The 16,747-nt window shown below is 39.5% G+C and overlaps 3 protein-coding genes across 5 annotated transcripts in view; 2 read left to right on the forward strand and 1 right to left on the reverse strand.

The window, feature by feature from the left end:
• Window positions 1–5,717, forward strand: part of LOC133559428 (centrosomal protein of 170 kDa-like) — a 101,344-nt gene extending 95,627 nt beyond the window's left edge. For all 3 annotated transcript variants that reach the window (XM_061911169.1, XM_061911171.1, XM_061911170.1), the window contains exon 21: window positions 3,894–5,717. In XM_061911169.1, coding sequence (XP_061767153.1) covers window positions 3,894–4,198 — 305 coding nt within the window. In that variant the 3' untranslated portion in view covers window positions 4,199–5,717. The remainder of the gene's footprint in view (window positions 1–3,893) is intronic.
• Window positions 5,718–5,822: 105 nt separating this feature from the next.
• Window positions 5,823–9,577, reverse strand: LOC133559432 (adenosine 5'-monophosphoramidase HINT1-like). Its single transcript, XM_061911184.1, has 3 exons — window positions 9,418–9,577; window positions 6,173–6,277; window positions 5,823–6,101 (listed from the first exon to the last, which is right to left on the reverse strand). The coding sequence occupies exons 1-3, from the start codon at window positions 9,553–9,555 to the stop codon at window positions 5,937–5,939; spliced, it is 408 nt and encodes a 135-aa protein (XP_061767168.1). The 5' UTR covers window positions 9,556–9,577; the 3' UTR covers window positions 5,823–5,936.
• Window positions 9,578–9,622: 45 nt separating this feature from the next.
• Window positions 9,623–16,280, forward strand: LOC133559433 (complex III assembly factor LYRM7-like). Its single transcript, XM_061911185.1, has 5 exons — window positions 9,623–9,702; window positions 13,390–13,462; window positions 13,561–13,631; window positions 13,719–13,800; window positions 16,003–16,280. The coding sequence occupies exons 1-5, from the start codon at window positions 9,685–9,687 to the stop codon at window positions 16,071–16,073; spliced, it is 315 nt and encodes a 104-aa protein (XP_061767169.1). The 5' UTR covers window positions 9,623–9,684; the 3' UTR covers window positions 16,074–16,280.
• The last annotated feature ends 467 nt before the right edge of the window (window positions 16,281–16,747 follow it).

Consider the following 16,747-nt stretch of genomic DNA (forward strand, 5'->3'; position numbering starts at 1 on the left):
CTGTAAACTTTTAGTGTGGGGACAAATGCGTCTCTCCAATATTGTCCACACCTGTCTCCATCTATAAACAGCAATGCGCTCTTAAACGCACACCGACACTCCACATAAATGAAGCGAGGGAAAATTAAGTTAAGTTCGAAATAAACTCAAACTCAACTCAACTAAACTCAAAACCTAGCGTTTGGCTCTGTTTACTTTGAGGGGAGATCTCCGGAGCAAAGTCTGTGTAGTTTGTTTCGCCATGATTTTCAAGCCAAACAATGCCAGTGCGCATGCGCCAGCGCTGCTTTGATTCCGTTTCCAGGAAGTAAGCAGTGTTGCCTAAAATGCATTGATATATGGTGGTTTTTCAGTACTAAAAAATGTTTACGGTATTACTAACCGTCAGGAATTTTACCGTGTTTTATCATTGTACGTTTACATCCCTATTACTGATGAATCAACCCCACGTCTCAACAATTAACTCAATCTCTCTGCACTTTATTGATATATTGACTACATCTCGACACAACTCATTGATATGTTAACTCCACCTCGCAGCAAAATATTGATATGTTTACCACACCTCTCTGCAACTTATTGATGTATTAACTTAATCTCTCAGCAACTTATGGATATAATAACAACTACACCTTTCCACAACTTATTGGTATCTGCATCTCTCTGCAACGTATTGGTATAGAAACCCCATCTATAATCAATTCATTTATATATTAACGACACCTATTAACAACTTATGGATGTATAAAAGCAATCTCTCAGCAACTTGATATGCAAACTCCAGCCCTCCACAACATATTGATTTATTAACTCCAATTTTCTGCAACTTAATATATTAGTGAAGTGAAGTGAAGTGAATTATATTTATATAGCGCTTTTCTCAAGTGACTCAAAGCACTTTACATAGTGACACCCAATATCTAAGTTACATTTAAACCAGTGTGGGTGGCACTGGGAGCAGGTGGGTAAAGTGTCTTGCCCAAGGACACAACGGCAGTAACTAGGATGGCACAAGCGGGAATCGAACCTACAACCCTCAAGTTGCTGGCACGGCCACTCTACCAACCGAGCTATGCCTCTGAGACGTACTAGTGCACTGGATTCATAATATTCACAATCAATAACAGCATGTTTCTTTCTTCAACATTATTAGTTACACACCATAAATGCTCCAATTAAAGCCTCTATTCAGTTTGTCTTTTTTTACATTGGTTTATTGAATTTTTTTTTACATTTAACAGTAAAACAACACACACGTCTGTTTTCCTCCCACACATAGAGAAATAATAAATAAATACATTAAAAAAATGACATTAAAAAATAATAATTACAACATATGGCCAAAAGTTTGGACACACTTTCTCATTCAATCTTTGTTTTCATGACTATTTACATTGTAGATTGTCACTGAAGGCATCACAACTATGAATAAACACATGTGGAGTTATGTACTTGACAAAAAAAGGTGAGGTAACTGAAAACATTTCTTATATTCTAGTTTATTCAAAATAGCCACCCTTTGTTCTACTTCAGACTTGGGCAAATTAAGGCCCGGGGCTTTTCAATCTGGCCCCCCGCACATTCCCAAATAATTTTTTTAGATGTTTAAAAGTAATACCTTTATGATGCCATTATGATGTGCAGTGATGTTTTCTAATTACCGTAAGTCTTGAACTATACGAAGTATTTCAATGGTTGGAATCTGCGCTTATGAATGATATACCAGTTACTATTGTAATCTAATTAGTTACTATGGTCATCTACGTCACAGCAGCTCAGACGAGGCACCAAGCACTGTGGGCGGGAAGCGTTCCACAGACACGGAAGGAGCTTTTCAGAACAAAGTTCTGAAGCTTAGTGATATATCAGATTGTTGGTGGGTTTTTTGTACCCTTCGCGTTCATATATCACTGTTTGTTGCATTTTTGTTGCGTTTCACTTGATTGTAAAATATGTCGATCAAAAGGGGTGTGACATTCATACTTTTTCTATATTCAGTGTTTTATCGTTCATAGAAAAATTTAAAATTCCATTACGTTTTTTAAGGCAATCTGTCATAACGTTTTTAGCATTCAATCAGACATTATTGTGAGGTTTTGTATTAGTGTTCCTAAAAATAGATATAACGGCCCCCAGACATTTTTTTTTCTCTAAATGTGGCCCCCGAGTCAAAATAATTACCCAGGCCTGCTCTAATTAGTGCTTTGCGCACACTTGGTATTCTCTGGATGAGCTTCAAGAGGTAATCACCTGAAATGGTTTTAATTTCACAGGTGTCATAGTTTTGATGCCTTCAGTGACAATCTGCAATGTAAATAGTAATGAAAATAAAGAAAGCGCATTGAAATGAGAAGGTGTGTCCAAACCTTTGCCATGAACTGTATATAAATAAACAACCCTGCATCAGTCAAATAAATGGGTACAGACAAATATTGACCTAAAGCCAAATACAACTGCACTCCTGAATGTCCCCAACGCGGTGTAGCAATACACAAACGCAGACAAAAGGCTCTTCAATTATGTACCGTACATTTAAATTATTTTTCAATTGGAGTTAAATATGAGATCGATCTCTTTTACATATTTTATGAAACCACTCCATAATTATTGAAACTTCACAGAACAGCAAATTAGTGCTAGCCTAATCTTCTCCAGTTTGGGAAAATAAAGAACATCTTTATAGCCTCTGGGCGCGTGGTCCACAAAAGCAAATGACTGACAGTTTTTTCTTTTCCACTTCCTCATGCACCCCCAAGTATTAACGTTAAAAATGAAGTTTTTTTTATCGATGATTTTTCAATTTAACGCCTCATCCTTTTTCCTGTTTGGGCCCCAACTATAGTAACAGCATTAATGGTAAAAAATATACACTACCCTTAAGCCCAGTGTGGTACATTGTGTCATTTACGTCTACAACCATGCATTTCTAGTATTTTTGATACAGTAGATCAGTGTTTTTCAACATTTTTTGAGCCAAGGCACATTTTTTGCGTTGAAAAAATCCGGAGGCACACCACCAGCAGAAATGATTAAAAAACGAAACTCAGTTGACAGTAAAAAGTCATTGTTGCAATGGTTGGATATGACTTCAAACCATAACCAAGCATGCATGACTATAGCTCTTATCTCAAAGTAGGTGTACTGTCACCACCTGTCACATCACACCCTGACTTATTTGGAGGTTTTGCTGTTTTCCTTTTAGTTCTTGTCTCGTGCTGCTATTTTGGTGGCTTTTTCTCTTTTTTTTACTATTTTTTTGTAGCAGTTTCATGTCTTCCTTTGAGCGATATTTCCCGCATCTACTTTGTTTTAGCAATCAAGAATATTTCAGTTGTTTTTATTCTTCTTTGTGGGGACATTGTTGATTGTCATGCCATGTTCTGATGTACTTTGGACGCCATCTTTGCTCCACAGTAAGTCTTTGCTGTCGTCCAACATTGTGTTTTTGTTTACTTTGGAGCGGGTTCAGTTTTAGTTTTTTTCTGCATAGCCTTCCCTGAGCGTCAATGCATTTTCTTAGGGGCACTCACCTTTTGTTTATTTTTGGTTTAAACATTAGACACCTTTTTACCTGCACGCTGCCTCCTGCTGTTTCCGACGTCTACAAAGCATCTTGCTACCGGCTGCCACCTAGTGATATGGAAGAGTTTTACACTAGACAGCACCGACACTCAACAACACATCATTTGCAGACTATAATTACTGGTTTTCAAAAAATATTTTTAACCCTAACAGGGGAAATGACATAATCTCCCACGGCACACCAGACTGTACCTCACGGCACACTGGTGTGCCGCGGCACAGTGGTTGAAAAATACTGCAGCAGATAATGACAAATTACCCATTATTGTGTTCCGCTGCAAGTCTGATCACTCATTGTCTTTTGGTCGCAGTGATTAATCTGATGCTGGACCCAGAAGGCAAGCTGGACACTTTGGCCAGCCACAGCACGCCAACCAAACCTGCGATCAGCAAACCAGTGCCCCCCTCCACCAGCAGCCCCCAGCAGCTCCTGACCAAACAACTGCTTCCAGAGATCCTTCCTGCGACCGGCGGGTCGACAGAGTCGGCGAGAGTTCCTCCGACTTGCTCCGCCTCTAGCACGGACGTCACCATCGGCCTCGGGTTGTCATCAGTTGGGGGGCTGCCTTTTAACCGCATGCGACCCAGCGGGAAGGAGGCCCTCGCACAGAAGTGAAACTTAAGGGATTGAATTGAAGCCGTGAATGAACCACTGTTAGCATTGCAGCTGCTTACGAACTGAACGCTCCATCTCCTCGTGTGGACCTTCCTCCATGCCTTAAAAATATTCCATTGGCCCTCAGACAAGAATCTATGCTACTTTTCAGACAAACAGAATGCATGTACAGATGACTTTATGACAATACACATTATTTCTTTTTACACTATAGTCAATTTTAGCAACCCTTATGTGACCAACTTAGTCCAAAACAGGCTTTTTACACTAAGTAAGCAGAAACGCAGTTTTATAAGACACTATCCGACAAAAGAGAGCACGGCCCTCCCATTTCAGCCAGTATTTCACCTTGTCAACGAAGTAAACTTGGATACATACTTTATAGAGTAGTCCGTGTAAAGTTTGTACAGCAGTCTAGATTTATTGACTGGGAGAAAAAAATTACTGGTAGTGCTTCACTGCAGCAACTCACTTGCCTTGCCAGTTATTTCAACAATCTCTGTGTGTTTACTCATTTTCAGTGGTAAGTAAAGCCCTACACGCTGTACACTGAGTACTCTAAAGTATCTTGACACTTTACTTTATATGACGTTTGTGCGATACCGCTCTTCATAACAGTCCATCCATTTCATCTTCTTTAGCCTTTTACTTGTCCTGTCCTCAGAACCTTCTAGTTGGACCTCCAGTAGCATGTACTAGTTGAAAATGTGTGTGTGGAGCCTATTTACGCTTTAGTCAAAAAGTACCAAAGTTAAGGTTTATTTTGTTAATGCACAGTTTTCCTCCGATTCTTTCAGTTTGGCAATTGTTGCCTTATCTTCATTTTGCCTGTTGGAACCGGTGTCATAAGCCCGTGTAGCACACAAGTGTCCTATATATATATTTTTTTTTTTTTTTGCGATTGGACTTTTCTACTTCAGTCTTATTGAACAAAAAGTAGCTATTTTGTAATATTTGGATACCAATGTTTTGTAGGTGTTTTACCAGTTTAATTTGTGTGAATTTCCTATTGTCTTTAAACTAGCTCCTCCCTCCTATTTATGAATGTTGCTTATAATGCAGCATCATGTATAAAAAAAAATCTACATTGTTCATTGTCCTGCAAAAATGTTGCAAACATTTACTTTTAAAGACATAAACCACTCCCTGAACCACTCATCTTGTATATAGTATTAGTACTGAAAGGATTTAGTGATGAGATGCTCTGCTTTGCCTGATATTGGGTAGATAATGAAGAAAAAATGTTTATTTTGCACATTTTTTTTTTTTTGCATAGATAAACAGTGCAAGGCTGCATCATGATTTCCCAAGCTTTCACCACTTTTTAAATAAGAAAAAAAACCTATTGAAGTGAATTTTTGGTACCAGTATTTTTATTTTTTGAATCTCCATGTTTGGTCAGTTTTTTTTTTTTTTGTTAAGAAAACATTTATTTATTTGACTTTAATCGTGAATGTTTTATGTATTTTATATTTGTTTAATTCTGCAGTTTTTATTGTCAATAAAACAGAACCATCCACTAGGTCTTCTTCAATGTTACGAGTCACCTTTTACTTGATTTCAAATAATGTTTTATTATTTCTTAAAAGACCACAAGAGGCATACTAATAATGAAAACCAACTGTAACATCACCTTTTTATTACCGCTGATTAATATGCAGATTTGTTTGATTTAGTCACACAACAAGCTGTCTTCATCCATAGTAAATTACATCGCTGGGTGTAGTGGGCCGTTCCGTTAGCCGGGGGGCCATTGCAGGCCTCGCCCCCCAAGGACATGGATATGGAGGTGGTAGACCGACTGGCCTCCTTCCGGCCCGTCGTTGATGACGATCCTGTAGCCTTTGGTCAGACCCGCCTGCTCGGCACACTTTTTAGCTACGATTAGCAAGTGGCCCAACAACTGTAATAGTGAGAGAAAAATTATTTTTTTCATATGCACAAAAGTTTATGTAAACGTTTCATCATTCTTACCGCAGCATCGCTATCCTCCGCTTTGGACAGTTGGACTATTGGCTTCTTGGGTACCACCAGGATGTGAGTGGGTGCTTGGGGGGAGATATCAGGGAAAGCCACACACTAAAACATAAGAGAAACACCATTATTATGCACATCAGAATCAAAAATACTGTATTAATCCCCACATGACTACTTAATGAGACATCATTTTATAGTGATACATTACCACTGCACCCCCTAACGGGTGTAAGTTAAATTGGGATAACAAAGCAATATGATCATCGGCTGCTTGGTAAATCCTATGTTCTTCACTCTCATATTACATTTCTGTGCACCCTTAATATCCATCCATCTTCTTCCGCTTATCTGAGATCGGGTCGCGAGGGCAGCAGCCTAAGCAGGGAAGCCCAGACTTCCCTCTCCCCAGCCACTTAGTCCAGCTCTTCCCGGGGGATCCCGAGCCGTTCCCAGGCCAGCGGGGAGACACAGTCTTCCCAACGTGTCCTGGGTCTTCCCCGTGGCCTCCTACCGGTTTGACGTACCCTAAACACCTCCCTAGGGAGGTGTTCGGTTGGCATTCTGACCAGATACCCGAACCACCTCATCTGGCTCCTCTCGATGTGGAGGAGCAGCGGCTTTACTTTGAGCTCCTCCCGGATGACAGAGCTTCTCACCCTATCTCTAAGGGAGAGTCCCGCCACCCGGCGGAGGAAACTCATTTCGGCCGCTTGTACCCGTGATCTTGTCCTTTCTGTCATGACCCAAAGCTCATGACCATAGGTGAGGATGGGAACGTAGATCGACCGGTAAATTGAGAGCTTTGCCTTCCGGCTCAGCTCCTTCTTCACCACAACGGATCGATAGAGCGTCCGCATTACTGAAGACGCCGCACAAATCCCCATGTCGATCTCCCGATCCACTCTTCCCTCACTTCTGAACAAGACTCCTAGGTACTTGAACTCCTCCACCTTTAACATTCTTGCAAAAAAATAATGTTGAACATTCACTAGGCTCAATAAAAAAAACCTGCATGCTTTTGTACTTTGCACTGCACGTAGGCCTATATTTCATGTTGAGCCTGACTAATAAAGGCTTCAGAAAGTTGAATTTACTGTTTTATTTTCGTTCTCACCAAAAAATACACCAAGGAAGGGGTATTAATGAGACGGTATGGCGCAGTGGAAGAGTGGCTGTGCGCAACCCCAGGGTCCCTGGTTCAATCCCCACCTAGTACCAACTTCGTCACGTCCGTTGTGTCCTTGAGCAAGACACTTCACCCTTGCTCCTCATGGGTGCTGGTTAGCGCCTTGCATGGAAGCTCCCTCCATCAGTGTGTGAATGTGTGTGTGAATGGGTAAATATGGAAGTAGTGTAAAGCGCTTTAAGTACCTTGAAGGTAGAAAAGCGCTATACAAGTGCAACCCTTTTATTTATTTATCATTTATCATGCACGGCTCAAGTACTAGTGTTGTAAGCATTTCACCAATCTCGCGCACTTTGCAAATTTGGACGCGATCTAACAGCAAAACAGTCTCCCAACACTGCGTTGATGGCATCAAGGCCTATTTATCCAAGCGTGAGGGTTGGGAAATGAAGGTGTTTGGCGAGGGAAGTGTGGATTCAGGCCGGGTGGCCTATTTCAAGTTCCACGTAACCCTACATTATTATATTTTATAAATAGTAAACCAAGTTGTGGTAGTAGTTTAGTCGTGGATGTACACGGTATAGTGATGAATCCAATAAACATTTGATTTGATTTGACATTAAATTTGCAAAAAGCTGTTGCGCATTTTGCAAATTGCGCCCATTGGTATTGTGCTTACAACACTTGCAAGCAGTTGTGGAAATCAGTCAAGCCAAATGCCAATCAACGACTATAACAGATTACATCTACATTTTAGACAGAAACAAGCATTACAGTCAACCTGTTTTATATTTTAAAAACCCATATATGGGTGCACACCTGCAGAGTGGTGTACTATTGTGCATAATAGTGTTGTAACCATTTCACCAATCTCGCGCACTTTGCAAATTATACGCCATTTCCATTGTGCGCAAGCAATTTGCATATTGCAAGACGAGATTTTGTGGATGGTTTAGTCCAGGGGTATCAAATCTATTTTATATCGGAGGCCACATGGAGAAAAACCTACCCCCAAGTGGGCCGGACTGGTAAAATCACAGCACGATAACTCAAAAATAAAGACAACTTCAGATTGTTTTTTTTTTGTTGTTTAAAAATAGAACAAGCACATTCTGAAAATCTACAAATTTATAATGTTTTTTTTAAACTTACATGTAGCGGTTAATAGTATTCTACCTTTATTTGTCGTTATTTATACCTTCTGAATAAATTATGTGATAATGTTCATCAGTCAGCACATTGGTGTTAATTTTCAATCCAACAATATAAACAAACAAATCAAATTACTGGACATTATTTATGTGGTTTGCTCATTTTCCTTGACTGGTACACTAACGTGATTTTTTTTTACATATGTAGCATAATCTACAAATATACAAAAAGAATTGCTATTGCGAAATCTAGTGGACACATTTAAAAAACTGCAGTTTTTTTCATTCAAAAATTTGGCTCATTTTCATACTTTGCAAACTACTCCAGCGGGCCGGATAAAACCTGTTCACGGGCCTGATCCGGTTCGGGGGCCGAACGTTTGACACCCCTGGTTTAGTCAGTAACCCTACATTATTATATTTTATAAATAGTAAAACAAGTTGTGGTAGTAGTTTAGTCGTGGATGTACACTGTATAGTGGTTAGGGTTGGACTGATTTGAGGGCAATACTCAGTTATATTGTCCCCACTACAAATGTATAGATTTACATATGTATTTAATCAATTATTTTGACACCAAAAACATGTTTTTGCGCCCATTGATTTGCAAAATGTGCAGCACACATTATTCAAATTTATAGCTGAAAGCAATTTGCAAAAAGATTGCGCATTTTGCAAATTGCGCCCATTGGTATTGTGCCTACTATAGCAAGCAGTTGTGGACATCAGTCAAGCCAAATGCCAATCAACGACCATAACAGATGTAAATCTACATTTTAGACATAAACAAGCATTACAGTCAAGCTGTTTTATATTTTAAAAGCCATATATGGGTGGACACCTGCAGAGTGGTGTACTATAGTGCAAAATAGTAGCAGAGCTAACATTAGCACGAACCTAGCCTCACTACCAATGCAATAAAAGTTGCTTTAATGCGCATTCCGCCAAAGCTGATGAAAGCATACTTGGTCGTCCTCGTAGATCAACTTTGCAGGGATTTCTTTGCGTGTGATCTTGCCGAATATTGTGTCTCCCCCTGGCTGTGCCAGCTGAGCTTTTGCCGTTTCGTCAGCCATGTTGGCTCGGCAGCACGTGACTGACATGAGAGCAACAGGCGGCGTCGATCTGAGGAGTCCGCTGGAAGCTGATTGGCTCCTGAGGAACGTCAACACGACGTCTCCTCTGATTGGTCCGTGGCCCACCCGAGGCGGAAGTGCATCACGGAAGTCAAGATGGGTACTAGGGTGAAGGTGAGGCGCATGCTATATATCACAATATATATCTATATATGTATATATATGAATTGGCTAAGTTGTATATTCATAAATGTAAGTTTCTCAATACCTGGCCTGTTTTTGTTCCTTTAAAAAAAGAATTAGAACTCTACGTTAAAACCCTCTCTACCTCTAACAAGCAAAAAGCTGTGAAAACGATGATGCTGTAAAGAGACAATGCACAGAAACATTGAGCTCAAAGGCGAATATGTTCTGTTCCAGATTATAGCTAAATAGCTCATTTCCATCTGCAGTCCCTGTGGTCGTGGGTGGGGCGGAGGCGTGGTTAAGAGGGGAGTATAATTCACCTACTTAGGTATTTCATATATATTTCACATAAATATATATATATATATATATATATATATATATATGTATGAAATACTTGACTTTCAGTGAATTCTAGCTATATATTTATTTTATTATATATATAAATAAAATAAACAGTTGAATTTCAGACGGCACCTATCAAAGACACAGTAATAAAAACACAGTTGTTCTAATAACTGTACTGTGCTTGCTGGTTACTAAAATAAAACCTACAACATGTACCTTTCACTATTTGAATAACCTTTGTTCTGCCATTTGCGTACTGGCGAGAGTCCCTTGCCGTCAGGTGCGCAACGCCACATAAATCGTTGGCCAATCAAAAGGCAACCCCATAACGCTATAGCCAACATTCACCAGGAGATGGCAACAGACAACATAAAATCATTCTATTACAGACGGCGTCGCCATGGCTGTAACTTCCTCGTTCTTCTGCTTCGTCTCCTTGTGTGTGCAGTTTTTTATTCAAATCCTTAGATGTTGTAACGTGATTCTTCTTCTTCCTTTATTTTTTTTTATGGCGGTTGGTAAGCAACCTTCTGGTGTGCATTACCGCCACCTACTGTAATGGAGTGTGGACCGAGATGGAGCTCTACTCTATATTATTTTATTTAACCCAGTGTTTTTCAAATATGTGTATACTGCTTTATATCCTATGCTTTCTGAATGCAATCCTAACATATCTCCCATTACTAACCTAATATTTTCTTTTGCTAACTTACTTTCCAGTATTTCCCAAGAATCGACATTGAATCAAATCGTGGGACACCCAAAGATTCGCAGCCCTAATATATATATATATATATATATATATATATGTATACATATATATATATTTATATGTGTGTATACAAATATATATATATATACGTGTGACAATCATACATCGCATATATATACATACATATGTATGTATGTGTGTATATATATATATATTTGTATGTGTGTATATATGTGTATATGTATGTATATATATATATATTATATGTGTATTATATATGTGTGTGTATATATATAATTATATATAATTATATATGTATATATATATATGTATATATATGTATATATATATATATGTGTATATATATATATATATATGTATATATATATATATATATATATATATATATATATATATATATATATATATATATATATATAGGGGCGGTATAGCTCGGTTGGTAGAGTGGCTGTGCCAGCAACTTGAGGGTTCCAGGTTCGATTCCCGCTTCCGCCATCCTAGTCACTGCCGTTGTGTCCTTGGGCGAGACACTTTACCCACCTGCTCCCAGTGCCACCCACACTGGTTTAAATGTAAAAATTAGATATTTGGTTTCACTATGTAAAGCGCTTTTAGTCACTAGAGAAATATACATATATATATATATATATATATATATATATATATATGTATATGTATACATATACATATATTTATATCCATCCATTTTTTACCGCTTCTCCCGTTCGGGGTCGCGGGAGGTCGCTGGAGCCCGGGATTGAAACCAGGACTACTCAGGACCTTTGTATTGTGAGGCACATGCGCTAGCCCCTGAATGAGTATATCCGTTCGCCACCGTGTTGAATGGAAAAGTCTGATCTACAACATTTGCAGGCAGCATACCCCTTCCCCTTCGAGCTATCCTGGATGAACTGAAATTATTTTTTCCAATCATTTTGGAACTTGCAAGCGTACTTCTTCTTACTCGTCGTCGCCATGTCTCTTCTTCGTTCTTCTGCTTCGTCTCGGTTATGTTTTTGGAAATTACTACTTTCCGTAGTTTTGAAGCAATGCATGATGGGAACTCGGATGTTGAATGTCAGTGTATTAACGTGCCGGCTGGAATAAACACATGCTGAGAAAGAGGTCCATGCCTGTCTACTTTATGGGTTATAGATAAACCTATGGATAACAGAGACATATATAATAGTCTCCTTTTTAGGTGAGAGAGGACGCTACAGGTAGTGCCTTTAATGCACGCCTCCAATATTGTTGTCCGGGTGGAAATCGGGAGAAATTTGGGAGAATGGTTGCCACCATGGGGGCAGCACTGTGGTAGAGAGGTTAGTGCGTCTGCCTCACAATACGAAGGTCCTCGGTAGTCCTGGGTTCAATCCCGGGCTCGGTATCTTTCTGTGTGGAGTTTGCATGTCCTCCCCGTGACTGCGTGGGTTCCCTCCGGGTACTCCGGCTTCCTCCCACTTCCAAAGACATGCACCTGGGGATAGTTTGATTGGCAACACTAAATTGGCCCTAGTGTGTGAATGTGAGTGTGAATCTTGTCCCTCCATCTGTGTTGGCCCTGCGATGAGTTGGCGACTTGTCCAGGGTGTACTCTGCCTACCGCCCGATTGTAGCTGAGATAGGCACCAGCACCCCCCTTGATCCCAAAGGGAATCAGCGGTAGAAAATTGATGGATGGATGGATGGATGTTTCATATAACAAGTCATATGACTCAAAGGTATGGCTGCGGAAATAGAAGAAAAAATCACTTAGATTTATATCGCGCTTTTCTTAACACTCAAAGCGCTCACAGAGAAGTGGGACTCGACATTCATTCACACCTGGTGGTGGTAAGCTACATCAGTAGCCACAGCTGCCCTGGCGTAGACTGACGGAAGCGTGGCTGCCAGTTTGCTTCGACAGCCCCTCTGACCACCACCTATCATTCATTCATCATTCATTCACGAGTGTGAGCGGCACCGGGGGCAAAGGGTGAAGTGTCCTGCCCAAGGGCACAACGGCAGCGATTTCTTTTGGATGTCAATAGGTGGGAAGCAAACCTGCAACCCTCAGGTTTCTGGCCGGCCGCTCTACCCACTACGCCATGCCGAAGAAGTGTAAAATTAGATTAAAAAGTTAGCATGCTTATGTTAGCTTGCTAACATGCTACCTGCATGCTAACAGATAACAAGTGTCACAAGCCAAGTTATCTGACTCTGGGTTAAAAGGTAGCAAAAGTAGCTCAAAAGGTTGAAATATTTGCCATTATAAAGGTTCGTACCCATTCTAGTGGCCCATTTTTTTCGTTTATTCGTGAATAGCGTAACACGAAATGGTCCCAATTTAAAGTACCGCTATGGGCGCGAACATCCCCTTTCCAACGGTATAACATATGTGAGGGTTCGTTGGCCGGTTCGTCTCGTATTAAGTGTAAGAGAAATGTGCAAAACAATAATAATAAAGTTTAAAGTCTGAGCAATAATAATATGGGCTGCTTGCATTCACTGCTTCTCAGCAGGATGTGAATGGGCGCTAGCATTGCACAGGCCCATAATTATGGTTTATTTTAGATAGCATTAAATAAACGTGGTTTATGTTTGTACATACTCAGGTCCTGAGTGTGTTTAAATCGCTGCACAGGACAAGAATGGCTGTATTCAAAGATGATGAGAGAGCACTGACAGGTGAGTTTAGTTTTTTTATATATAAATTGAACAATGTGGATGTTATTAGATCCAATGCGCCACATTTTACAAATCCATCAATTTATTCTTTCGCACAGCTGCCAAAGTGAAGATCAACGAGGAGTTCCGTAAGAATAAAAATGAATTATCAGAAGAAAACATTGAGAAGGTAAAGTGTTCATTATTCCTCAGCATTTCCATGTCAATCTTTTAAAGTGTTTAAAATGTTGCCATAGGAGACCATTTTTTGTTACAGATGATCAAAATGGGCTCTGACGTGGAAGTAGTTCTACGGAAGTCTGTACTTCAAATGGAGCATGTCGGCGATCAGAAACTTTGTGCGTAAATATAACTACGATGTATGTATATATATATATATATATATATATATATATACATATATTCACAGTGCATCCGGAAAGGATTCACTTCACCTTTTCCACATTTTGATGTTAAAACCTAGTTTCAAAATGAAATTAATTAATTTTTGTCCTCAAAATTATTCACACAAAACCCCATTGAAATGAGAGAGGTTTTTTTTTTTGAGCTTTCTGAAATGTATTAAAGATAAAAACCTAAGAAATCACATGTACATAAGAAATCGCAGCCTTTGCACAATATTTTGTTGATGCACCTTTGGTACCAATTACAGCCTCAAATATTTTTGAATGCAATGCCAGAAGCTTGGCACACGTATTTTTGAGCAGTTTCGCCCATTCCTCTTTGCAACGCCTCTCAAGCTACATCAAGTTGAATGGGAAGCAATTTTCAGATCTCTCCAGAGATGTTCAATCGGATTGAAGTCTGGGCTTTGGCTGCGCCACTCAAGGACGCTTACAAAATTCTCCTGCATCCATTCCTTTGATATCTTAATGAACCGTCGCCCCAATCTTAGTTCAAGAGCGCTCTCGAGCAGGTTTTCATCCAGGATGTCTCTGTACATTGCTGCATTCGTCTTTCTCTCTATCCCGACTAGTAGTGCAGTTCCTGCCACTGAAAAACATCCCCACAGCATGATGCTGCCACCACCATGCTTCAGTGTAGGGATGGTATTGGCCTTGTAATGACTGGTGCCTGGTTTCCTCCAAACATGGTGCCTGGCATTCATGCCCAAGACTTCGATCTTAGTCTCATCAGACCAGAGCATTTTGTTTATCATGGTCTGAGAGTTTTTCAGGTGCATTTTGGCAAACCTTTTACAAAGAAATGTATTTTGTCTGGTCACTCTACCATACAGGCCTGACTAGTGGATTGCTACAGAGAAGGTTCTCCTTCTGTAAGGTTTTCCTCTCCACAGAGGAATGCTGTAGCTCTGACAGAATGACCATTGGGTTCTTGATCACCTCCCTGTCTAGGGTCCTTTTCACCTGTGGGTTCCAAACTTTTTCCATTTATGAATGATGGAGGCCCCTGTGCTCATTGGCATCTTCAAGGCAGCCGATATTGCTCTGTACCCTTCAGCAGATTTGTGCTTTGAGACAATTCTGTCTTGGATGTCTACAGACAATTCCTTGTCATGCATGGTCCAGTGTGGGAACTTTATATATAGACAGGTGTGTGTGTGTGTGTGTGTGTGTGTGTGTGTGTGTGTGTGTGTGTGTGTGTGTGTGCGCCTTTCCAAATCATGTCCAACCAACAGAATTTACCACAGGTGGGCTCCAATTAAACTGTTGGAACATCTCAAGTATGACCAGTTGTAGCGGGATGCCCCTGAGCTCACGTTTGAGCTTCATGGCAAAGGCTGTGAATATTTACAGTACAGGCCAAACGTTTGGACTCACCTCATTTCAATGTGTTTTGTTTATATTCATGACTATTTACAGTGTAGAATGTGACTCAAGGCATCGAAACTGTGACACCTCTGAAGTAAAAACCATTTCAGGTGACTACCTCTTGAAGCTCATCGAGAGAATGGCAAGAGTATGCAAAGCAGTAATCAGAGCAAATGGTGGCTATTTTGAAGAAACTAGAATATAAAACATGTTTTCAGTTATTTCACCTTTTTTTGTTATGTACGTACCTCCACATTTGTTCAATTGTGGTTTTGATGCCTTCAATGACAATCTGAATAGTCATGAAAATAAAGAAAACACTTTGAATGAGAAGGTGTGTCCAGACATTTGGCCTGTACTGTATATGCATGGGATTTCTTAGTTTTTGTATTTGTAATAAAATATGCCAAAACATTTTAAACAACAACAAAAAACATCACAGTGTCACTGTGGGGTATTGTGTGTAGAATTTTAAGGACAACAATGAATTAATTCTATTTTGGAACAAGGCTATAACATGGCAAAATGTGGAAATTGTAAGGCGAATACTTTCCGGATGCACTGTATATATTGTCTTCTAAGAAAGCTGTCAATGCATAATCGACAATATTAAAGATTACCAAAATAAGTACCACAATAACTATGGTATGTACATAATTTAAACAAAATGTAATGTAGAATAGGTTCATCAGAGTACATTATAAATGGAAAGTGTTTTTGGATTTTTGCTAGGTATCCCTGATGTTTTTTGTGCTCTTATTCTTGCAGTGCTTCGACCAAGAGAGAGTCTTCTGATGGAAAATGTCCCCTACAGTGACCAGCCCAGGAAAAAGTCATAATGGAGTGACTTAATAACCCAACAAGGACAGAGACTAATGTCCACATTGCAACTCAAAAGACATGTCCTACCATCCCCAGCATTTAATTATGATCTCCAAACCAAGATCAGGACCTTGTGGATACTTTTATATATTTGCTGGAGACATCTGCTGTCCCTATATGTGCTGTACAATTTTAATCATGTATAAAGTTAAACTATTTGAAAATGTTGTTACTGCATGTGTATGTTATTGTTTCTTTGCGGTTAACGCTAGCTCGCAGTATAGCAGCAATACTTTTGTATTTATTGTTTAAAACCAATCAGGTAAATAAAAAAAAAAGTGGTTATCTAATTGCTGTTATATAAAAACAATATAACATACATCTGTAAACTTGGGTGCATATGCAAAAGTGCAATATATTTTTCTGTACAGTACATCTATTTATATCTGCACCTTATTGCTCTTTTATTCTGCACTCCAACGAGCTAATGCAACGAAATTTCTTTCTTATCTGTACTGTAAAGTTCAGATTTGAATGACAATATAGGAAGTCTAAGTCCCTCTAAAGCAGGGGTCGGGAACCTTTTGGGCTGAGAGAGCCATGAAAGCCAGATATTTCAAAATGTATTTCCGTGAGAGCTATGTTATATTTTTTAACACTTAATAGAACTAATTGTGTGCATTTTTAAGTA

This window comes from Nerophis ophidion, linkage group LG09 (genome assembly GCF_033978795.1).
Source record: "Nerophis ophidion isolate RoL-2023_Sa linkage group LG09, RoL_Noph_v1.0, whole genome shotgun sequence".
Lineage (NCBI taxonomy): Eukaryota > Metazoa > Chordata > Actinopteri > Syngnathiformes > Syngnathidae > Nerophis > Nerophis ophidion.

What these genes read in the sequence shown, in the direction of transcription:
- LOC133559432 (XM_061911184.1), bottom strand. Translation starts at nt 9,555, where the DNA reads ATGTCAGTCACGTGCTGCCGAGCCAACATGGCTGACGAAACGGCAAAA. An exon ending in TGATCTACGAGGACGACCAA is followed by an intron (nt 6,278 to 9,417) that starts GTATGCTTTCAT and finishes CTTATGTTTTAG; the next exon opens with TGTGTGGCTTTCCCTGATAT. An exon ending in CGGAGGATAGCGATGCTGCG is followed by an intron (nt 6,102 to 6,172) that starts GTAAGAATGATG and finishes TCACTATTACAG; the next exon opens with TTGTTGGGCCACTTGCTAAT.
- LOC133559433 (XM_061911185.1), top strand. An exon ending in CAGAAGAAAACATTGAGAAG is followed by an intron (nt 13,632 to 13,718) that starts GTAAAGTGTTCA and finishes TTTTTGTTACAG; the next exon opens with ATGATCAAAATGGGCTCTGA. An exon ending in TGTCGGCGATCAGAAACTTT is followed by an intron (nt 13,801 to 16,002) that starts GTGCGTAAATAT and finishes TTATTCTTGCAG; the next exon opens with TGCTTCGACCAAGAGAGAGT.